This window comes from Apteryx mantelli, chromosome 20, assembly GCF_036417845.1.
Source record: "Apteryx mantelli isolate bAptMan1 chromosome 20, bAptMan1.hap1, whole genome shotgun sequence".
Lineage (NCBI taxonomy): Eukaryota > Metazoa > Chordata > Aves > Apterygiformes > Apterygidae > Apteryx > Apteryx mantelli.
This window is the reverse complement of record NC_089997.1, coordinates 12,297,633-12,322,059: the sequence shown is the minus strand read 5'-3', so window position 1 is coordinate 12,322,059 and position 24,427 is coordinate 12,297,633. Positions and strand designations below refer to the sequence as shown.

Sequence of the window (24,427 nt, the reverse complement as noted above, 5' to 3'; positions counted from 1 at the left end):
ACTCCCTCCTCTTGGGAAATGTTCACTGAGGTGGACTAAAATAATCATCTATGATGTCTCTCTCAACACAGTGAAGAGAGACTGATTCCAGCATTGCAATTTGTCTCATCAGAAGATGGTTATCTATTAGAGGTGGAAGCGTCCCACTCTGGAAGCCCGTATTCCCACCTCTTTACTAGGCAGGACACCTAGACAGGGACAAGAAAGGAGATCATTTACCCATGGTTCAGGTATTGATTCAGATGAGTCAATCTGGGCATCTTATGCCAGTTTAGAAACCTCTGGGCTGGAGTGGGATTCAGATTCCTCCCCTGAATTCCACAAACACACAGGAGGTGGGATTGCCCTTGCCAAAGCTGAAGGGTGCCCAACAGACATGTCTGCATGCGAGTGCCTTATCTAAGCTCCCATTAGAATCAGTGGAGATGGAGGATCGGAGTCAGTTGCTCACACACAAACGCCTGGCGACATTTGAAGAGACAGAGGTGGTGCGAGGCATGTGTCAGGGTCTGCTTGCTCTGATGGAACAACTAGGAGACCTGCGTCCTTCTAGAGCATGAAGTTGGGGCCAGGTGGGGGATTTTCTTGGCCATCTGAAATGACACTAGATGCCTACTACTGCTCCTAGAGCTCCACTCACTAGGGAGCTGAGACTCATGCACATCTCTACATTGCAAACAGTTCATGTAATTCAGTGCAGAGGCTTGAGTTAATGCCATAAAAACAGGCCATAGGCAGGGCCATGTCAGATGCCTGGGGTGTCCAGCACAAGCACACATTTCCAGCAAATACAGCATGGGACCTACAGGAAAACCATGTCCTTTTGGAGTGGTTGCTGGACAAACAGCTCAGGACCTCTCAAGTTTCCTACCTGAGCCCAAACAACTGCATCCCACCACTGCCTTTAGGCAAAGGAAGTCTGTGTGTCACAGGCCCTGGTCCTTATGGGGAGACCTTAATGGCCCTAACATTCACTGGAAGGGAAAACAACAGAGTGCGAGGAGACCAGTGGTTTCTGCAGGGTGTCAGGAACAACTTCTTAGCAGAGCTAAGACTGCTCAATAATGGTGATGCTTTCCTGGATGTGGAAATTGCAAACACGGAGGAACTGATCAGGGATGGGAAAGTCAGTGTCAGCCTTGCCTACAGTGACCATGAAAAAGTGAGGTCCCAGATCCTGAGGGGCATGAGGAAGGACAGCAGCAGAGTACAGACCCTGGACTTCAGAGGAGCAGACTTTGGCCTCTTCAGGGGCCTGGTGGGGAATCCCATGGGAGGCAGCTCTGAAGAGCCCAGGAGAGCCAGCAGGCCTTTAAGGACAGCACCCACCAAGCACAAGAATGGTCCATCCCAATACTCAGTAAAGCTAGCAGACATGTCAGGGGACCAGCTTGGCTAAACAGGGAACTTGCGCCTGAACTCCAGGCTTTGGAGGGATCTCATGGCAGCCCTCAAATGGCTACGAGGAGGTCACCAAGAAGATGGTGGCAGGCTCTTCACCATGGTGCATGGTGGGAGGAAAAGTGACAATGGGCATAAGTTGAAACAAGAGAGGTTCATGCAGGAGATAAGAAAAGCTTTACCCCTAAGAGGATGGTCAAGCACTGGAATTGTTTGCCCAGGGAGGCTGTGCAGTCTCCTCCCTTGGAGGTTTCCAAGACCAGACTGGATCAAGCCCAGAGCAACCTGGTCTGACCCCAGAGCTGACCCTGCTGTGAGCAAGGAGATTGGGCTAGAGAGCTCCTGAGGTCCCTTCCACCCTGATGGAGTCTCTGACTCTTTTCCCTCTGGGTCTTCACTAGTCAATGTCACAGAAAACACACGGGTTCCCCATAACAGTGGAAGGAGGTCAGCTTTCTTGTCTTCCTCCAGTCAGAATGGTTGAGATGCAGGGCTTCCTGGCAGAAATCTCCAAAACAGCCCTGATCAATCCTTCGCTTCACTTTTCATTTCCACCTTTTATTTCTCTTCCCTCTTTTAAGTTTCTCTCTTTTACCATGCTGATCTCCTCCCATACAATCAGCCCACCTCTGCTTACCCTTTCCCCATTTGTACTGTTTTGTTTTGTTTTGTTTTGTTTACACAGAGGAACTTCAGTTCACAAGGACTGAGAGAAACTTGAGTGATTTGGACAACAGGCACCTCATGAAGATTTACAAGAGAAGTGTCCAGTCCTGCACCTAGGGGGGAAGAACCGCACCCAGCAGGAGAGGTTGAGGGACCTGGGCTTCTTTAGCCTGCTGAAGTGGAGGTGAAGGGCAGGAGAGTAGTAGCTTGTGAGTGCTTGAAAGGCAGTTTCAGAGATGATGGAAAGTGGGAAACAGCGTGAGAAGGGGAAACAGCCACAAACTGTAGCTCACGTGTTTCAGATGTGACTTCAGGAAAAGGAAGTGTCACTTGAAGGGTAGAGCTGTGGTGCTACAGGTCACCCAGAGGGAGTCTGTGATCAGCTGCTGGCTTTGTGTCTCAAGGAAAAGCAAGTGAGGGCAGAGAGACATCAGTAAAGGTAGGGAGATCCTGGGGTGGGAGTGCACACCCCCACATTCACACTGCCCCAGGAAGAGCCCTGAGCACAGCGTGAGGGAAAGGATCATCCTACCCAGGGGCTGGCTGTCAGTGCCTGGCCATTCTGCTTGACAAAACTCATCCAGGTTTACTTGGCATCAGAGCCACCTGCATGTTCCCTTTGCCTACTTGCAATTAGTGCCTCCAACTTTCTGCTGTAATCAGCCTCTGGGGAGGCTTTGTGAGTAACGACCCTCAGTGGGACCCATTAACACTCCAAGAAACTTTGGTATTTGCTTCTGACTTTAACTTCTTGGGAGCCTTGTTCAATGCCCTCTCAGTACCTGAGGTTCACGGACTCAGCACCAAATACACCAGAGGCACCATTAAAATGCAGAAAGCCCTAACAACCAATCTCACTCCCCATAATTTTCCTCAGTTCTTCAGCTCTTGTGTGGCTAATTGGAGAGGATTCAGGAGTGTATTTACAAGAGCAAGATTTCAATGAGCACCTGAAAAAGAAAGGATTTCTGCTTTTTAAGCTTCCTTTATTTTTCAGCTTACAGAATAAGTGATATCCACATTCTCCAATTCATACTGACCCAGAGGGTCTCTACCATAATGAAGTCTGAACATGCAGGAAAAGCAGTATTTTCAATATGACACCTTTAAGGACAACTTTTCTCCTCACCTCCCCAACCCTGCCATTTCCCTCATCAGCCACTGGGGACTTACCTCACTCCTGTTAAAACCTAACCTTTTTCCACTCAAGTCTGTAGCTGAATGTTACAGCTCCTACACACCAATTCCCATCTGCTTTCCTTGGACAACTACTTGCAGACACAGGAGGATTTTTCTTAATTGCAAACAAGCAAAAATAGAATATGATACAGTTTAATAAAAAGTCAAATACACTCCTCAGCTGTATGTTAAATCCAAGCTGCCTCCAGTGAGGGCCACTTTCCACAAGGAATAACCTTCCTTGAACTGTTTCTGACTGATAAATAGGAATGGATAGACAGAAACACAACTAAGGAGTTGTCTAAGGAGACCATCAGACTCCTGAAAGACGAGGCAAGCTTCAGACTCCCCGAAGCTCAGAGCAGCAACTGGAGAGTTGAGAGGTATCTGATGGATAAAGAGCAAGGGGAGGAGGAAGACTGGAAAATTACAGAAAATTTTCCAGATAGTCCAGATAGTCTGATATAAAGGAAACTTTATAAATGATCACTTTAATGAGAACAGGTGAAAATACGTGAAAGATTAGTGAGATTACATCCACAGCATAATAGACAGAGCAGTGCTAATGTGAAGCCAGGGGCAGGTCACTATTTCTCCTGAGATTCATACCCTTCCTGAAATTTTCCATTATTTTTTCATGGGAAATGTTGACATTTTATTAAAAATATTCTACCACTTCAGCTGAGGAAAAGATGCTCCCCTTTTTTCTTTAAATGTTGAAAACGGTTCTTCACCTTTTCAGGCAGAGCTCAGGCGTCTCACCACAAGCATCCAGTGGCAATTGGAGAGGTCCTGGTGTATCGGAGGTACCTGCCTGGGCCTGGCAGCTCTCACAGGGGACCTGGGGGAGACCAGAGCCCCTTGGAGCTGCAGATGGAGGCTGGGCAGAGGGGACCAGGGTACCTTCAGTGGCACCAGCTGTCGGTGACTCTGTCATTGCATTCCACCCCAGTTCTGGAAATTACTTTCCTTTTCCAAAAAAAAAAAAAAAGACCAGGATATTAAGAAAAAAGACAACAAAGCAAAGAAAGACAATAAGAACACAAATATTTAAAAGCTGGAAAGTGTAACAAAACATTTGTCCACTTTAGATCATTTTCTTAATTTCTCTCTTCTTTCATTTTTTATTGACATTTTCTAAATATCTCTGGTATTATCAGGCCTGCACCACTAAAAAAGATATTTCCGTGTCTCACACAGAGTCCGGTGGCCCAAAACCACTCACGACCCAGGGCTGTCCATGTCACTTCTCACTCTGTACAGCACGAGTGGCACTCACCAGAGACAGGAGTAACCACAAAACCCACATCCTACCCCTGTGCCTGTTGGTGGTCTATCAGGTCCTCAGGCAGACAGGACCTCACAACTTCTTACCCCAGACAGGAGTCAAGTGCTGCCCTATCAACTACACACATAGAAGTCACCTCACAGCCACTTTCCCACCCATGTGCCTGTTCACGGTCCATGCAGAGACAGAAGTGACCTCACAGGCACCTTCATGGCTGTGTGCCTCCTACTGTCCTATGAGCTTCTGAGACACAATTAATCTCATAAAAATGTCCCAGCCATCAGCTTCCTGGTGGCCTATCAGCTGATCAGACACAACTGACCTCATAATCACCCACCAAGCCAATGGGCCTGCTGCTGGTCTTTCACCTGCCCTTATGGAAATGACCTCAGCATGGTCTTGGCTTCCATCCAGTCAGGTATTCATGCAGCAATGACCTCACAATCATCACCTGAGCCATGGGCCTGCTGCTGGCCTATGAGAGGCTGAGAGAGAGGTGATCTCACAGTCACCATCCAAGCCATGTAACTGTTTCTGGCCTATCAGCTACTCAGTTCTGAATGACCTCACAATCAACATCCTAGCTCTGTGCCTCTTGGTGGCCTATCAGGTCCTCAGGCAGAAGTGACCTCACAAACAATTACCTTAGGCATGAGCCAAAGGCTGACCTATCAGCTGCTCAGGTAGAGGTGACCTTACAATCATCTAGCAAGCCCACATGGCTGCTGATGGCCTTTCCTCTTCTCTGATGGACAAGGCTTGTGTTCTTGCTTGGGAGGTCACTTCTGACTCAGCCTCTGATAAGCTACCAGCAGCCTCATGGCTGGGGCATGGGCATGTGAGGTCACTCCTGCCTTAGCAGCTCATAGACCAGCAGCAGGCACATGGCTTGGATGATGGTGGTGAGGTCAGTTGTATGTGCTCAGCTGAACACGGGGGTTGAGTTAGCATCCTGGCTGGAGATCCTGGCAAGAACTTCAGAAACTGCAGGCCTCAACCAACCTAGTGACACATTGCAAAATGTGCTCAGCTGAGATGGACACCTGAACTGTCAGGCTAGAAATGACTCCCTTAGGGATGAGAGGAGCATGTGGGAAGGTGAGGACCATAACACTGAAGGGTCTTGCAGAGTTATTTGCATAAAAAAAATTCAATTTTGCAAGCTGAGTCTCAACTACGACCCTTCATGTGCTTCTTGCTGACTTGCAGGAAAGTGTTTGAGCATCAGGCGATGATTTTCAGGGTCCAAAAGCAATGTTGTGGTTTGCTTCATTTTCGGAGACTCTCTCCCAGAGAACTGTGACCTGATGAATGTGGTGAGCAGAGCCGCAACATTGCTGCTCTCCATCCTAACCCCATGCACTGATGGTAGCTGGGATGCCGACAACACTGCAGTAAGCCCATGGAAATGGAAGTCCACAAGATGATGAGTCTACTCCAACTACCACACAATGTCAGATCCAAAGAACGAGCATGGTACAACCCCTGGCAGTGACTGTCATCATGGCTGTTGGATTTAGGACTATGGGAAAACACATTATACTCCTGGTCTTTTGAGCTGATTATTTTTGCGTGCATATATGTTATAATGTACCATCTATTTACTAGAATATAGTTGTTTGTGCAACTTAGCTGTTAGTTAAGCTAATACCTAAAAAGCATGTCCAAACCTTGTCTGCACACTGGTGGCACCAACACCACGTCTCTCTCAGTCAGGGGGTGGAGTGGAGAAGAGAACACCTGTGGAAGATCTGGCCAGGAGTCAGTGATGGGCAGCGCACATGGTAGCAGCCCCAGCGTGTGAAACTACACACTGACCAAATTCCCATCAGGGCCAGGCAGGCACATTTCCTTTTGTCAACAACGCCCAGCTGATTCCTGGACAGTAGCTACTCAAGCTTAGCACAGCTGAGACAAGGAAATAGTTTGAGTAGATGTAAGGGGACCTTAGGATGCAACAAGCTGAGTCCTGCCTGGGGTCTGACCCGGGTGTCCAGCAGCCTCCCATCATCAACCCTTCTGCGCGGTTCCTGGGGCTCCCTGTGCAGTTTGGAGTGCAAGTCCTTCATTAAACCTATTCTGTTTAACCCCTCATGAACCTGCAGTGTCTCTGTTCACCGGTATCCAATCCTCCCTTTCCCACCTTGTGGTCACACAAAGCCAGTTGCTCCACTCAACGGATATAGCTGTTTGTCTAAAACAAGGGCCACCCTCCAGCTCCCTTTGCAATGAGATAAATTCTGCTTTCTTTGCAATGCTGTGGTCAATCATGGTAATGAGAGGGGCCTGATAACTGCAGCTCTGTACCCCTTCACTGAAGCCACTGAAGCAGTGTTTTCCAGAGACTGCATGGCGGGATTTTTTCCTTCTCATGTGTTTTTTTGTTGTTCTCATGGCCTTGTGCCTGCAAGCCCTAACGTGCAAGGAACATGGCAAGCCTTGGCCAACCCGCAAACCAGTGCCAAGGCCTTCACAGCCCCTGGGCAGTGTTTTTCCTAACACCATTTTAAAACAAAAGGGCAATGGAATAATCAGCATGGTGTTTCCCGCATCCCAAGATTTCTGTGCCTGACATGCTGAAGCACGGCCTTCTGAAACGACTGCACATTCAGCTGTTGCAGTGTGAAGTGAGTTCTCAGCACCCCAAAATCCAGACCTACAGCCTCTCAAAGAACAAGTGAACCTCTCCTGAGGAGATTGTGTTGGCCACCAGAATTATTCACTCCAGCTTCTCTGGCATCCTCAAGAGTATAGCTTTGAAACCTCGGCATATACAGATGCCAAAAGGGTGATCATCAGCAGAGAGTCTGAGTGCCACGGTCAGGAGAGAATATATCAACCATTAGGATGAAGGGTCGTTGGGAGAAACATTGTCTTCAGTCACATATACACCCCTACAGATGGAGACAACTGCCAAAGGTTTTACAGGAGACCAAAACAACAAGCACTGAGATGAGCCACAAATGCCCCTCTGCTGAGGTACCACATGGCTTTGCACAAGACATAGGTGCTGAACTTTCATCTCCGTTTCCCCCACCACCCTCCAGCACATCTCCCTCTGCAGAAGTTATCTTCATCCACATGAAGGCTGTGAGCACTGCCCTGAGAGAGCTCCCTCAAGCGTGTGCACCAGGTCCCCGTGACAAGGCGTGTTTGGGTGCAGACAGCGATGCTGTTACCGAGAATGCCGCGCACTTGGGCTGGGCAAAGCTTTTGGCACAGCTTCGGTCACAGCTAGCAGCGCAGCAATCTATAAAGAATTAGGTGCATGGTTCTTCCTGAGGCCATAAGCAGAGTCGTGGTTTGAAGGAGCTCACCAGAGACTGGCTACACACCTGTGTATGTGGAGAATTATTGCCTCAGCACCGGACAACATGGCAGAATAAATGCTGTGAGACCTCACCAAGCCCTCCAGACTCACAAGCCTTCACAACAAGATACCAGGAGCCTCTTTCCTCCTCACTTAAACACTTGCAGTCAAACCCATAGCTACATTTTAGTCCCTAATTGACAATCTCCCTTCCCTCAAAATTTTCATATCTTCTTGGCTATAGTAGCACAGTCCTTTCTGCACGTCAGAGATCTTCCCCTCGTTCACTTTCTGTCATGCCAGCAATTGCTTTCTTCTCCTCGGGCAGCATGCTGTCTAATCCATGATACACAGGTTTCAAATTTCACCACGCATGACATTAGTTAGTCTTGTCACACCTTCAGCTGACTACATTCTGAAATGGATCCTCCCAACTGTACCATAGTGAGCAAGTTCTTCCTCAAGGCCTTTTCAGTCACTCATGAAATGCAAATCCTCTTCTTCATGCTGTCATGGGTGATTTATCTGCTCACTGCCATGGGCAATATGGTCATGATAGCCATCATTTGGCTCAACCAGTTCCACCCCTAGCGTATCTCTTCCCCAGCAGCTTCTCCTTCCCAGATATTTGGTTCCCTTTGCCCCTAAAAGGTTTGTCGGCCTCATCTTGGAGATTAAGACCATCCCATGGCTGCTTGCCGGTTCCAGACCTTCCTTTCCATCCTCCTGGGCACAGCTGAGTTCAACCTGCTTGTTGTGATGTCTTTTGATTGCTGTGGGGCCATTTGAAACCCATCGCACTGTATCATTTTTATGAAGCCCTGGCTGTGCTCCACACTCATCTTTATCCATTGGGTGATGGCATCTCTATCCTTGCTCAGCCCCACCATCTTACATACCAAGGTACCCTGTGTCCCCAGTAAAGAGACTCTTTCTTCTGTGGCCTCATCCCTTTGAGGAGAGCAACCTGCATGGGCACCAGCTACCTTCAAACATGAGCTTTGCTCTCTCCTCTACTGTGTTGCTGAGCTTCACACTGACCCCTGTGTCTTATGCCTGCACTGGATGCACTGTCCTGAGAATACCCTCTGGGAAAGCCGTAAGAAGCCTTCTTCACCTGCATATCTCACACTGCCATAGTCATTATTGCATATGGTAGCTCCATTGTTGGCTATGTGGGGCCTGAATACAGCAAATCCTTTGCACCAACCAAAGCCTGATAAAAGGGTTCAACAGAGGGTTACCTCTGTGGTGAGCAGAGAAGCTGCTTTGCTGTAAGCTCTCAGCAGCTTTTCAGATTCCTCTAAGAAAGCACATTCAGGAGAAGCATGATTTTAGGTGACAGCCAGCAGACTAAGAACACAGTCTGTGGAGAAGCTCTGTTTCACTGCTTAAAACCCATCATCTCCTCCTCCTGCCCTTGCACTCTTGAAACATCCTATTTGTGGAGTCATCTGCTCCTTTCCTTTATATGTCTAAAACCAAATGCAAAGGTGGAGGGATAATGTCAGCATTTATTGCCTATGTTTTCCTTGGGCTTCCTTCTGTTGGACATGTTCTTTGGTTTGAAAAAGAAATTAGCTACTAAATAAATTAAGAGGGTGGAGACAGAAATAGTGAGTTTTATTGACTTCATTAGAGGTGTCTGTGAGCAGCTGGTGTCTGTACTCGTTTTCCCTTGGTCCCTATATAGTCAACAAAGAGAGAGCTCTAGAGGTTGGGTCCTCCCAGACTGTAATTGACAGGTGAAAGAAGTGTTACCAGTCTCTTCCAGACACTCTTCTCTCTCTCTCTGCACTGACAAGATGGGAGGAAGCTAACTTGCTCAAACTGAAGTGCCCAACTTCTAAAATATAACCCTGCTTAGTATTTTTTTGTTGTTGTTGTTCCAGACCCTTCCTATTTCAAATAATCAACAGGACAGCCTTTAAGTTCTTTAAGAGGAGAAGATTTCCCCCTTCCCCTAAAGGGAAAGCGAGGCATTTAGGTCAGGACATTTAATAACAATGTTTCCTCAGTGCTTCTGAAGAAACAGAGAGGAAGAAGCTGTGGAAGAAAGCAGGGGATTGCAGAAGAGATGCTCAGTACTGGCTTGTTTTGAAAGCAACAGCCTCACAGAAGTGCCAAGTCAAAAAAGGCAAGTACTGAAAAGTAGAAGGAATAACTTTCAACATACTTATTTACATGGATGGACTGGCATCTGCAGATACTAGTAAGCACTTTTGCTGGGAGATTAGGTTGCCTTTTGAAACACAGATGTGATGGATGTTTGCAATAAGTCAAAGTGAACAGGGAATTTCCCAGGCATGGCATGAACTAGTTCACAACCTCTTTACAATACTGTGCTTGTGAGAAAGAATCCTTTGTGAGTGTTTGGAAAAGGTAGAAAGAAGACAGTAAAATCTCTGAGGACTTGTTGAGACTGTGAAATTCTCACACTTGCTTCTTCATGCTCCTGTCTCAGCAGGATGCACTGAAATTGGGCATGGGAGCAGGAAATGAAACTGTGGTTGCTGAGTTCACCCTGGAGGGTTTCTCAGGGCTTGATCAAAGACTGCAGCTGTTTCTCTCCCTGATCCTTCTACTCATATTCCTGACAACAGTGACAGGGAACACAACGATCATTTTCCTCGTGTGTGTGGATCACCGCCTGCAAACCCCCATGTACTTCTTCATCAGCAATCTGGCATTCCTGGAAATCTGGTTCACATCCTCCACAACCATCAAACTGTTGGTGATTCTGAGCTCTGGTAGGAGAACTATCCCATTTAGCAGCTGCTTTGCCCAATGCTATTTCTATTTTGCCCTGGGTTTTACAGAGTTCTCTCTCCTTGTTGTCATGTCCTTTGACCGCTACGTTGCCATCTGCCAACCTTTGCATTATGCTGCCATCATGAAGCAGCAGCTCTGCACCCGTCTGGTTGGTGCTGGGTGGGTCATAGGCTTCACACTCTCGAGTTACCACCTGGTCCTCCTCTCAAAGCTGACCTTCTGTGGCCCCAACAAGATCCAGCATTTTTTCTGTGACAACTCCCCCTTATTCAAACTGTCCTGCTCTGACGCCAGCCTGCTTTGGAAAGCAGACTCCATTCTGATATCATTTGTAGTGCTGGGTTCCTTATGTTTAATCCTGGTGTCCTACATGTGCATCTTCCACTGTATTCTGCACATGCCAGCAGCATCTGGGAGGAAGAAAGCTTTTGCTACATGTTCTTCCCATCTCACTGCCTTAGCCATTGTCTATGGAAGCTGCATTGTTCTCTATGCACAGCCCTCAGAAGAGGTTTCCTTGGAGACCAACAGAATTGTAGCTTTGCTGAACACTGTCCTGTACCCATTCTTAAACCCCTTCATCTACAGTTTCAGAAACAAGACTGTGAAGCTGGCCCTGAAGGAAGCCCTTGGCCGTGCAAAGGTTTGGCTTTTCCCCCAGTCATGATGCTTTTCATGACAGCAATTCTAATTATGTATCATGTATTATATCACACACCTTGGTTGCAGGGGGTTATTATAAAGAAAATCCAAAAAATATTGATAAAATGTTGCACACACACACACATACACACACTTTGCTCGGGCTGGGACATTGACTGCCAGTGCATGCTGACACAAGGAAGTTTTCATAAGTCATCTCAGGAAACTTAGCTGAAAACTCTGGGGACAATGTCCAAGGGCTGTTGAGAAAAGCTCAAAACACCTTCTCTTCCTGATAACAGAAGATGCTAAGCACGAAAATTAATCTCAGACACTACAATGGGCTCAAATTCATTGGATTCAAATCCACAATACACTTCTCAGTTTCATTAGTGTGATGAAGACAGCCTCATTGATTTGTCAATGATAGCCTGCAGACGATAGTTTTATTACTCACTTTGGAGGGAGATTTTTTAAAAATTCATAGTTTTGTAACATACGGTCAGCATGTCCACTGTTTAAAGCCCTGCTTTATCTCCACTGATGACTCTAGGATGCATTCTCCTGAGGGAAAAAAAAGAACATCATATTTCTTCTTGGAGAATTAGGCATTTTCTACCTTCCTTTTCTTTCCTGAAGGATTATTTCATCATCAAGATTTTTTTCAAATAAACTATGTATGCTGCTATCACACTTTTTTCTTCTTGTCCATCAATGAAATTATATATTCCCACCTTATTTTACACTTCTGTCTCTATCCATATCTTTACATGGCAAAGTGAGGGGCAGAAGCATGTACAATTGATAAAAGGAAACATCTTTTAGAGAAATAATCAGCACACAGAGATCCCTTTTCTCCTTCTATTTTGCAGTCCACAGGGAAAAACAAAGCACAGGGGAAGGGAAAGCACTGCCATTGCTTTACTCCTTGGCAGTTGTTTCTAATCAGCATTTCATTTTGTTAGGGCTTCTGAGGGGCAGAATTACTGTTAACAGCTCTTTTAAATTTTGTGTGTGAGCATCCCATTTCCAAAGGGAATTCTACAAGGCGGAACTCTTTTTAGGAAAACTGGGTCCAGTTCAGCTCTGCAGCCTGTCTCCTCATGTGGGACCCCAGGGAAGCGACGGCATTTTGGGTGACCAAAGCTCAGCCCAGCAGAGCACCTGGCCGCTCCTGGGCAGCTCAGTCATCTTGCTCTGGCTGGGTCCTTGTGCACCACAGTGAAGGATGTGGTGGCCCTGGGTCTTCCCATCCAGGCCCGCAGCTCCACCGGCAACACAGGGTTAGGGGATGCAGGCAGACGCCTAGGCTCTGCCTCGGGGTTGAGATAACTGAACAGGGTGTGAGAAACTAGTGGCTATGAGAAATCACTGGACACTGCAGGGAACAGAATGAGACCCTGCCAAGTTCCAGACAGCACGGTGAGCGATGGCTGCATTTCAGCGGTGGTTAAGGGAGAGTTATATGAGAAAAGGACAAGCGTCACACATAACTGGCGTATTGGGGATCCTCCGGGGAGTAGACTCTTGCAGCACCAGCAGTACCGAGGTAACGATATCAGAAGCACCATATGAACCAGGGGTTACCTAGCTAACCGGACCAGAAATATTAAACTTGAGTACGTAGGCAGTAAAACTGGCACCAATGAAGAAAAAAGTACTCAGAGATGGGCTGTTTATTTCAAAGGGGATAAAGCTGGAGAAAGGGAGGGATCAAGCTGCATCATGTAAGAAGAAGCATGGGAAAATGGAGGCAGAGGGAATAAAAGGGGCCAGTCATGTGTAAGCAAGCTGCTGGCAGGGACACTTGTCTGGCCAGGCTGTGTACCTGCTCTCTGCAGTGTAGCCTATCATTGTATTAAATCCTTTTCCTAGCTCTTTTCTGGGTGAGCATGCTCGCTGTTCTGCGTGAGTGCATGTGTGGAAGGCGTGCAGACGTCAAGGCAGCCAGCTACCAGAGACACCCGTGCAAGGGTGCCTGTGAGGTCTCCTGCAAGCTCTGAGTCTGATTAGCTGGTGAGCAAGAACAGGACCAGGCCATTTGTATCGTTCATGTTTATGAGTGCTGCTCATGTCTCCGTGGTGCCTGTAAAGGTACTGTGCCCCTGCCGGAGGTGATTTTTTGGTGGTCGACCATGTCCGTACAGAGTGTGTGTATGCCTCTTGGAAGTACATGCTCCGTCTCGCTGCTGGCAGGACCAGGGAACAGAGAACTGCAGCAGTATCCCTTGCAGTGGACCAGGAAGCAGGAATCCCTTTATTCAAAAATCCACTGGATCCAGCGTCCTTTAACAGTGCAGGCCCTGGAGGTGCTGCAGCCACTTGGTCTTGATGTTGAGGTCCTGCTTCTCCATCACCTTTTGGTTCCCAAAGGGCACAGAGGCTTAGGCTTTGGGGTTGCAGCGTGAAGGACCAGCTGTGGCACACATCGTTCTAGTTCCCCACTATTGATTTAAGCAATACAAATACAGAGATTTTATAAGTGTTTGGGTCAGTGATCCCCTAGAGTCAAAGGGAGTTTTGTTTTGTTTTTTTTGATCAGACTTTCCATCTGCCAACCTTTATCGTAAAAGTGGCTGGGGTGGGACAGAAAGTGCCATATGATCTACCCTCCATTTCTAAACCATCCACAGAAAGTAGCACTACTTAGTCAAGCTAAATAGCAGGGGCAATGGCCACTGTTTTGTTGGTGGTGCATAAACAGGACAGTCGTGCTGAGCAAAACTCCATTGTGTGAGGATCTGCTACACATTACTAAACACATCTTCATTGTGTCCAAGGGTAAGAAAAGGCTGGGGGATATTTAAGCCAAACAACTATCTCAAATATCCCAAATCTCTTTTCTCCTTTTGCACAACAAACATTATTCTCATGTTAAGGATGGCAGGAAGGTATTTGGGTGGAGAAACATTTTTGAGCTCTGTCAGGCATTGCACAAACATCTCCATAGCTGTATTATTGCCATTTCTGCCTGCTGTGAGACTGGGCACAAGATAACATGGGCACAAGAATAAGGTGCCCTGACTGCAAGCTGATGTGTAGATCTGGGCCAGCACAAGGCCCGGGCTGTTAGTCTTTAAATGGTTTGTCCAGGATTTTGTGAGAGAGGTGCCCAGTCTGCATGGAAAAGCAGCACAAATGTAAAAGCCGGGAATGCTTTTTGTACCGTGAAAAGATCTTGAACGTCAGCCAGCACCAGTGTTTCACACCTGTGGTCGAACCCCAGAAACAGGGAAGGGCTGTATTTGCTGTGATACGTAACATGTGCAGGAAACTGGGACAAATCACGTTTCTCTCCTGGAGGTAGCACTGGAAGTAGCGTGGGATGAAGAAGGGGTGGAAAGGAAAGCGCGGTGAGAATGGGAGTTCAGGAGGGTCACGAGTCTCGGGCACTTTCTGGGGTTGGCTCCGCCAGCGCTGGCTCCATGGTCTCTGCGGCAGAGGGACGGTCTGCGACACACCATGCCACATCTCTATGGTCACCTGGAGGGGACAGCCCATCTCTATGGTCAGGTGGCTCCTCTGGGCCGGCCTCCAGCGCTTCTCTATGGTCTCCCCTTTCTTGGGCTGCTGATGGAGACAAAATTTCAGGGCCACCCACTCATGGCAGATAATGCCAAGGGCTGTGATGGCCCCTGGCTTGTTCGCCCACTTCTGAACAAAAGGCCGCGGCCTTCCGGGGCTCCCGTCATGTGCGCGTGCATCCCCTGGCGCAGCCTCGCCCGGGCCCTGGGGCAGAGCGGGATCCTGTGGCAGCAGCGTCCCGGCAGCAGTGTTTCCCCGCCGACGCTCCCCTGCAGCACAACTGCCGCAGCCCAGGGCCAGCCTGGCGCCGCTCCCCCTCGCTCACCGCCCTCTGCCCCAGCCCCGGCCCCGGCCCCGGTCCTGGCCGGCAGCCGCCGCAGGCTCCAGCCACACGAGCACACACTGGGCCACAGCGTCGCTCCGGGCTCCCTGCGCAGCAGCCGCCAACACCTGCCGCTGCCGCAGCTGCTTCTCCTTGGCCTCGAGAGTGGTGCCGCGGCGGGGCCCGGCGGGGGCGGGGCCAGGGCCGGCGGCACCAGAGGCGGTGGCCATGGACACACAGGCCCCGCCCCCACAGGGCCGGAAGTGCCGCCTCCTCCCTCAGAGCATGCGCACTGGCGCAGAGGAGGGCGGAGAGGGGCGGGGCAGGGGCGGGGCTGCCCGGGCCCTGCGGGGAGGGAGGGAGGGGGCGAGAGGCGGCTGGTGCCGCGTGGGGCAACGTCTCCCGGCGCGGGGCCGCCCGGAGCCTCGAGCCGCAGCGCCGGGAGCTGCCACGCGGGGGCCGAGGGCCGCAGGCTGGGCTGGGCTGGGCTGGGCTGGGCAGGGCAGAGCGAGCGGCTGTGCGTGCGGGGGCAGCCGGAGGCGCCGCGGCCCGGTGTGTGTGAGCAGCTGCTGGGGAAGGTGCGGCCCGGCCTGGGCCACCTCCGGCCCCACGGAAGCCCCCGGCTCTTGCGGCCCTTGTGCTGGCGGCCCGGCAGCTTGGTGCCGGCTGCGGTGGCTGTTTGTCAGCGCCGTCCCGGCGGCGAGGGGAGGGCACGGGTGCAGCTGGGCTCGTGGCGGCTCCAGGCTGGAGGTGACAGCAGGCGTGGTGGGGCCAGCAGAGGTGCTGCTGGTGCTGCCCATGGGCAGAGCGGGGTGAAGGCGCTTTCTGAGCTTCCTCACAAACCTGCTGGTCTCTCCGTGGGCTTCGGCGTCTGGGGCTCTTGTGCAGGCTTGGCAGCTCCTTTCCCTTCCCCCCACGCCAGCAGCAGCGAGCTGGAAGCAGAGGCTCAGGAAGCTCCTTGCCTTTGGTGTCATCCCTGGCTGGAGCTTCCTGCTGAGAAGCCCCTGGGGAAGTGTCGTGGGGGCGAGCGGGAGCTGTGAGCAGCCTGCCCCACGCAGCCCCTCTGCATGGGGAATGACCCTGCCCTGCCGGGGCCGCTCCTGGACCTGGGTCAAGGAGGAGGATCGACCCCCCAGCCACCCCAAGGAGGCTTGGGTTGAGGATAAGGACAGATGCTCCGGCTTTTCCATGAGGACCTGGGTCAAGGAGGAGGAGCAACCCCCCAGCCGCCCCAAGGAGGTCTGGGTTGAGGATGAGGACAGATGCTCCGGCTTCTCCATGAGGACCTGGGTCAAGGAGGAGGAGCGAACCCCCCCAGCCGCCCCAAGGAGGCTTGGGTTGAGGATGGGGACAGATGCCCCAGCTTCTCCATGAGGACCTGGGTCGAGGAGGAGGACGGACCCCTGAGCTGCTTCGTGGAGGCCTGTGAGGAGGCTGAACAGAGAGATGTGGTCCTCATGGCCATCGAGGGTGTGAAGGACAGGAGTGCCTACGACACCTCAGCGGCAACCCGCGTGCTAGAGGATATGATGGGCTACTGCACCACCAAGCCAGAGCACGTAAGCCTCCAGCCCGCTGGTGACGGTCCCCAAACCCAGGGCTCTCAAGCACAATTTGAGCCTGGCAGGGGTTTCCCTGTGGCAGCATGCTGGTGCCAACGCGTGTCCCTTCCAGCTGCAGCTGACCGTGGCACATATCTACGAGAACCTGCCATGGATCAGTGAGGCCGCAACCCAGGACATCCTCAAGGCCTTCCTTCTCCTCCTGACATGCCGCTACCCAAGGGAGGTGGTCGTTGGCCTGCTGAGCTGCTCCCCGACCTGTGACAGGTACACTTGGCCTGCTGCCAGCCTGAGGGCAGCAGCCCCAGGGCTGGAGCTGGGCTCCCTGCAGGCCTCCCAGAGCCACGTGGCAAGGGTCTGTGGGATGCTGGGATGCTGACCTGACCCTTTCTGGCTCGGGTTCCCAGCATTGCTGCGGCCATGTGGGAGGTGATGGTCTCCCAGTCGTCGGCAGCTGAGAAGGTGCTGGAGGAGCTGCTCTGTGTGCTGCAGGAGCAGCCCCTCTGCAAGCCGGGCACCACCGTGCGGGACCTCACCTGCGTCCTGCCCCTGACCGTGAGTGGCCCCACAGGCTCGCTGGGCGAGGGAGGCCTCCCCGTGCACGCAGCTGTGGCACCGGCGAGGGCTGCCATTGCCGTCTTTGCAGGTGACCCGGGTGCTGAACATCGTCCTCCTGCAGCACACCTGCAAGCAGGAGGTGAAGGCACTCTTCCCCCGCCTCTACGTGGCCCTCCTCTTCCAGATGTCCTTTACCCTCGTCCACGCGCAAGAGGACATCCCCACCTTCAGCCACGAGGGCAAACTCATGCCTCCCAGGCCTGTCAGGTACCCTATCGCCCTGGTGCAGCCCCCGCTGCCCGTGCCGGAGCATGGGGTGACCAAGCAGCGCTCTTCTCTCCGAGCAGGACGGCGGTGCAAGCCATGCAGGCGCTGCTGTGCTGCAGCGGCTACAGGGAGCAGGTCACTGCCATGCAGCGGCGGGGGGGCTGGGAGATGATCAGCCGGGCCGAGACCCACCTCACGGGGGTTGCCTTGCTGGCCAGGTAAGCCCCCTGCCCTCCTTGGCCCCACATCCCACCCTGGGGGTCCCATGGGGTCCCGGTGCAGTTTGCCCACCTCACTTGGCCACCGCGGTGCCTCTCCCATCCATTGCCAGGCAGGTGCGGGGGAACCCTCTGGGCGAGCGTGCTGAGATCATCCTGAACCTGATCCTGGCCCTGAGGGGCAAGAACAAATGCCAGGAGATCCCCTCTATGGCCTTCTTCATCGAGGTAGGATGTGGGGTGCTGGCATGAGTGGGAAGGGGTGGCTGGTGGCGGCAGAACTAGGGCTCTGCTGGTGCCTCTGCTAGTCCCCAGGTGTCACCTGTGTTTCAAGCACCCTCCGTGCCGGCCCTCAGCACTCCATGTGCTCTGAAGAACGGATGGAGGGCTCCAGATGGCGGCAGGACTAGGGGCTGGGGACGTGGGGATGGTGATGAGGGGACAGGGCTGGGGTGGAGGGGTGGTGGACAAGGGGACAATGAGGAGGGGATTCAGATGGGGCTGGAGGTGAGGGTCTGCGGCCCGGGCTGGGGCCATGGGGCCATGGCCAGGGCCGGGGGATGAGGATGAGGACAAGGACTAGGGGCTGGGGCTGGGGCCAAGCGGGAGGTGGCAGTGGGAATGCCATGCCACGTGCCGAGGTCCCGGTCCTAGGTGTGGCCACCGGTCCCCATGCCACCCTGGCCCTGTGCTGTTGCAGCTGCTGCAGTGCCCTGATCTGTGCGCAGCAGCCGAGGAGATGGCGCTGAGCCTGTGCCGGGCACGGCTGGGCAATGAGTGCCAGATCATGCGCTGGCTGGCGCTCCGCGGCCTCCTCTTCCTCTCCGAGAGACCCGCCACGGTGAGCGAGCGCTTGCCACCGGTGCCTGTGTCCAGAGCATTTCCCCCATCAGTGGTCTGAGGAAAATGCTGCGTGTCTCCCTGCAGGCAAGGAAGATGCAGAAGTTGATCCTGCCCGTGGTGGAGCAGCTGCAGGATGCTGACGGAGAGATGAATGCCAAGGCGGTGGCGGTGCTGCGCAACGTGTTGCGCCACGCTGACCCACGGCAAAGCAGCCACCTCATGGTGCATCTGGCCCATGACCTCCTGTACCTCTTCCCCAACGTGAGGATGGTGGCAGGGAGCTGGTAGGGGGCCCGTTTTGGTTCCCCCCACCACCACCACTGCTGAGGTTGCCACGCTTGCCCCAGCAGGAGGTCGGTGTGGTGCGGGAGCTGGCCATGCGGCTCTTCGGGGAGCTGCTGGGCCGGGCAGTAGGCAGGGAGAGGCAGCAGATGAAGCAGCTGGCACGCCTGGGGCTGCTGCCCCTCTTCCTCCATCTCAGAGACCCACGCCCCGGCGTGGCACAGGTACAGGGCACCGTGGCGGACCATACGGCCGACCGGGGGACACTGTGGGCAGCGGCCGGGGGCCATCCCTGGCCTGGCCGTGGTGCCATCACCAGTCTCCTTGCTCCTCCCCAGGCTGCCCAGGCAGCCCTCGTGGATGCCGCAAAGCTCCTCAGCTGGAGGCAGCTCCGGAAGCTGGCCGAGACAGCGCAGATCTGGCGCATTGGCGCGTACCTGGTGAGGAGGCCCCAACAGTGCCAGGCCTGTCCTGGAGGTGCTGGCCCCTGTCCCGGTGTGGCCAGCACCTCTTCTGGGAGCCAGCCCCTGTCCTGGAGGTGCCAGCCCCTGTCCTGGAGGTGCCAACCCATGTCCTGGAGGTGCCAACCCATGTCCTGGAGGTTGCTCCTCTCTTAGCAGTGCCAGCCCCTGTCCTGGAGGTGCCAACCCATGTCCTGGCAGTGCCAGCCATTGTCCCTTCTGTGCCAGCACCTTTTCCATCAGTGACAACACCTGTCCCAGCTGGACCAGCCCCGTCCCGGTTGTGCCCGCGCCTCTCCTGGGAGGGGGGATGGGCCCAGTGTTGCCAACGCCTGTCCTAGAGAGGGGCCGGGTGTCCCATGGAGGGGAGCAGGCCCAGCGGTGCCAACACCTCTACCGGGGGTCTCTGCAGGTGCAGAAGGCCGGGCCGATGGCCAGCGAATACGTGCACTGCAGCAGCCGGTACCTGGAAGATCCGCGGACCCCGCTGCGCGAGCAGGCCGCATACTTCATCGGTGAGACCCCCCAGGTGCCCGTGACCCTCTCCTCGGCCCGAGATCCTTCTCAGCCTGCACATCCCTCTCCTCAGTGTGTGTGACCCTCTCCCCAGCACTGGGTCCCTCTCCCCAGACTCCACTCCTGAATGCCTGGCTCCCTCTCCCCAGCACATGGGACCCTCTTCCCAGTCCCTAGGTCCTTCTCCATAACGCCTGGCTCCTTCCCCCCAGCCCCCATGTCCCTCTTCCAAGTGCCCACGTCCCTCTCCTCAATGTCTGGGACCCTCTCCCCAGCACCAGGTCCCTCTCCCAAGCCCCTGCATCCCCCTCCCCACCTCCTGGCACCCACTCCTGAATGCCTCGATCCCTCTCCCCAGCACATGGGACCCTCTTCCCAGTCCCTAGGTCCTTCTCCATAACGCCTGGCTCCTTCCCCCCAGCCCCCATATCCCTCTTCCAAGTGCCCACGTCCCTCTCCTCAATGTCTGGGACCCTCTCCCCAGCACCAGGTCCCTCTCACAAGCCCCTGCATCCCCCTCCCCACCTCCTGGCACCCACTCCTGAATGCCTGGATCCCTCTCCCCAACACCTGGCATCCTCTTCCCAGTCCCTAGGTGCTTCTCCATAACGCCTGGCTCCTTCTCCCCAGACCCCAAGTCCCTCTCCTCAGTGCCAGGTCCCTCTCCCCAGGCCCAAATCCCTCTCCCCTGGCTTGGGTCTCGCATTGTGATGGGCTGTGTGCACCTAGGGCTCGCTGGGCGGCTCCTGGACTGGTGTGGGGAGAAGCTGGAGGAGATGTGCAGCCGTGCGTAGGGCGCGCAGGGTTGGCTGGGCTTGGTGGGAGGAGGCCGGGCCTGGAGACAGAGGGAATTTCTGGGGCATTCGAGAAGGTCCAATGTTTTGGGGCAGGCAGAGAGAGCCCATGCCCTGCGCAAGGCCGGAGGGCTCTTGCAGACCTTCCTGAAGGGAATTTGGGGGACATTTGGGCTATCACTGAGCCCACACAGATCCCCTCGTGCCCTGCTCCCCCTTGGCCCTCTCTTGAGGAAGGGCATGGGGTCTCCACTCATACAGGGCTCGATCACCACTCTCCTTCCTCCCACCACAGTCCTTCAGCGCTTGGAGAATGACAGCAGCCCCACGGTCCGCTTCGTGGGGACGTACACGCTCTTCGTCCTCCAAAACCCCAGGAGAGCATCCCCGGCAGGCTTCACCATGCGAGCTTTGTGCGCCCGCCTGCGGAGAGCCTGGCAGTGGTGGCGCTCAGGCCCAGGGGCCGGTGCGGCCTGAGCACCTCTGAATTCGGCATTCCCAAATCGCCAGTCCGCCCCCTGCGCCGAGCATGTTCAGCCAAGCAGGTGGCTCCAGGCCACATCCCATTGGACTTGCACAAGGGTGAAGACTCCACAACCTGCCTGGGAAATCCTGTTTCTGTGTTTGCCCATGCCCCTATTAAAAATGGCTTTTTCTTGTGTTCACCTGGAAGGCTGGGGCAGCTGGGACTGGTGGGGGCTGCAGGGTGAGGGCGGGAGGAGGAGCGCGGATGCCGTGGAGAGGAGGTGGATGCAGCTGGAGAGCAGGAGGTGACAGAGGCATGGGAGTGTGCATGCTTTGTGGGGCCCTGCGGCAAACCCCAAGGCAAAGCAAGCAGGCCGGTGCACTCACAGCCACCTCTGGGGCATCTGAAGGTGCGTGATCTGCCCCACGGTCCCATCAGGACCCATCTGTGTGCCTTTCAGTGCACCCCAGGGCCCTCCGTGTGCCCTTGAGTGCGCCCCAGGGCTCCTGAAGGGTTTACATGGCATCAGAGCCACCTGCACATTTTCTCTTCCTTCCCGTAATCAGCGATTACAATTTTCTGCTCTGAAACAGTGTAGCTAAAAGGTGGAGACTTCAATAATATACAAGTACTTCTGCTTTTATACTTTATTATTATTATTATCCAGCTTTCAGAATAAGTGAAGGCAACATTCTCCAATTGATATCAATCCAGCGTGTCTCCTGATGAAGTCTGGACATGTAGGAAAAGCAGTGTCCCAGAGGTCAGGCACTCTATGGACAATCTTCCTCCCCATCTCCCCAACCCTGCCATTTTTCTCACCAGCCACCTGGGACTTATATCACTCTGGTTAAAAGCTACCCTTATTCCACTGACGTCTGAATGTTACAGCTCATCTGCCCCAATTCCCACCTGCTGTACTTAGACAACTAGCTGCAAACAGACACAGAAAGATTTTCTTTTAACTGCAAAGAAACAAAAAATAAAGCCTGATATAGTTTCATAAAAAAAGAATTACCCTCTTTGACTGTATGCGAAGTCCCAGCTGCCTCCAATGAGGTCCACTGTCTGCAAGGGACAGCCTTACTAGAAATCTTTTTGAGAGACAGGAAAGGCTAGATGTAAAGAGAATTAAGGTTTTGGCTAAAGGGACAGACTACTGAAAGATGGAGCAAGCTTTGAACTCCCTGAAGTGCAAACCAGCAGCTGGGAATGTGAGTGAACAAAGAGTAATGGGAGGAGTCACAAAGTCACAATGTTACAATGTCCAGATAGTGTGCTGTAAAGGTGATGTTAAAAATTGTCAAATTAGTCAGGGCATATGGAAATGGAAGAGCCATACAGCTCCTGGGGATCCCAGGCTGTGGTGGGGGCCATGCTGCTCTTGGGGATCCCGGACCAGGCTGTGCTTCTGTACAAAAGTATGCAAAAGCCTTGATGGAAGCCCCTAGAGAAGAGGGATTTTCCGAAGTGTTCAGAGCAACCCAGGCAGGACTCACGGCATGTCACAAGAAACCCATCCCATCCACACCAAAGCCACTGCTCTCCCCAGAGACCTTCCTGGATCCTCAGGTTGGGAGCAGGAGGGGACATGGGGGCACAGCCACGTCCCAGACTTGCCTCCATCAGGCCTGCAGCTCCACAACATGTCATAGCTTCAAGTGAGCTCCCTAAAGCAACACTTCCCATGCCCCTGGTGCATAGAGAAGACTTTGGGTGGACACACAGGAGACAGGGGAGAGAAAGGGCAGAGACCCTGGGGTGCAGAACTGGGACTCACAGTGTCTTAGATTGGGTGCCACAGATTGAATAAACAACCCAAAGAATTAAACAAGTCCTTCCTTTTGCAGTGACTTGGAAAGCCACATCTCTGACAGGATTCAAGGGGGATGGAGACTCCCTTCTGCAAGATTTGCAGAGCTGGGAGCTGGTCATCTCACAAACTTCTGAAAAAGTCAAAATGCAGGTCCTGAGACATTCCACTGTCTTATACGCTCCACACCAGAACCCGGACAGCAGCACTGCAGTACGTGGGCATGTCCTGAGAAGCCCAGGGTCAAAAATGTGGGAGATCCAGGGTGCCAGGGACTGTTCCCAGGGGAGAAACACTGCTCTGAGGTGACACTGAAAAGTACAAGGACCAATTGAAGCCCACAGATGAGAAATGGGTTTCCCCAGCCTCAGTCAGACGGAAAGCTGGGCAAATTTCATGGGAAATGGGAAAACTTCCCCAGGTTTGCTATCAAGCCTGACCCACAGTATTGGAGGCTGGCAGGAACCCGGGTCCTGGAGAAAGCCCTCTGGATGAAGTGTGTTAATGGCATGTTTGCTCTCTTCTGGCAGATCATCCCTTTCTCAAGCATCACAGACCAAGAAACCTTGCTGAGGGCTTTTAAAAGCAAAGAGCCTGCTTTGGTGCCTAAAGGAGCAAGTCTCCATCCTGACCCATATTGTCCTACAACCAGCTTCTACAAAAAGAGTGATCCACAGGAGAAATCTGTTTCGAAGATCACCAAAGCATTTCTCAGCCTGTGGCCACATTTTGCACTGTTTCATCCCACATGACTTGGATCCTGTAAAAATGCCAACCCCCAAAGCAACCCCCAAACCCCAGATTCCTGCACAGGTCTGCCCAGTGCAGAGACCTGTCAGTGCAGGGGAGCAAAAGTGACTTCTCCAGTGCCCCGTTTGAGATATTTCACAGTCTTTGACACCATCTGGAGACATTCCTGAAGGATTTATCAGAGAATTATGGAAAATAACTGTGGTGAAAGGAGGTGTTGGCTTTCCAGGACATGAGGGGAAAATCTCTCTGCTCTCGCCCTGGCTGTGCCATCTCCATGGCAGTGACCTACTGAGTCCCCAGATGACACGAGCTGAGGTCACAGTGGAATGTGCCCCATCACAGGGAGGTCTCCCCGGTGTCGTGGCAGGTGGCCTTCACTTCCCTGTGAGGCCCTGCTGCTGCTGGGCACTGCTCACATGCTCCCTGCTGCTGCCCTTTGGAGTCATCTGTGGCAAGGAGGGGGGACGGGAGCCATGTTGGGGTCCCTCACTGACAGGCAGAGGAGCAGCGGTACATCGGAGAGGAGTTTTGGATGACAAGATGGGAAGACAGTCCTTCCTCCTCCCCGGCTGGAGAGGTGAGCTGAGGGCAAGGGGGCAAGCGAGATGGAGGAATGCTGGGCCCATATTATCTGCTTAGACCAAGGTTCCTTGCTCCCAGCGCTCCTGCAGCTCTCCACCAAGGGTAAGGGCTTTGGGAGATCCTTCCTGAGGTGTCGCACAGAGACTGTTAGCTGCAAAAACTGCTGTGGATCCTGGGCTGTGGCGGTGGCTGGTCAGGGCTGAGGGC

General features: G+C 53.1%; 2 protein-coding genes across 2 annotated transcripts in view; one reads left to right on the top strand and one right to left on the bottom strand.

Moving 5' to 3' along the window:
- LOC136993800 (scavenger receptor cysteine-rich type 1 protein M130-like) overlaps nucleotides 1-24,427 on the bottom strand; it is a 136,550-nt gene that overhangs the window by 68,924 nt on the left and 43,199 nt on the right. The window lies entirely within an intron of this gene.
- Nucleotides 10,720-11,172, top strand: LOC136993840 (olfactory receptor 226-like; the record flags this gene model as incomplete). The annotated part of the gene is made up of 1 exon (XM_067308789.1): nucleotides 10,720-11,172. A coding segment is annotated over one exon (453 nt), but the record flags the coding sequence as incomplete, so codon positions are not given.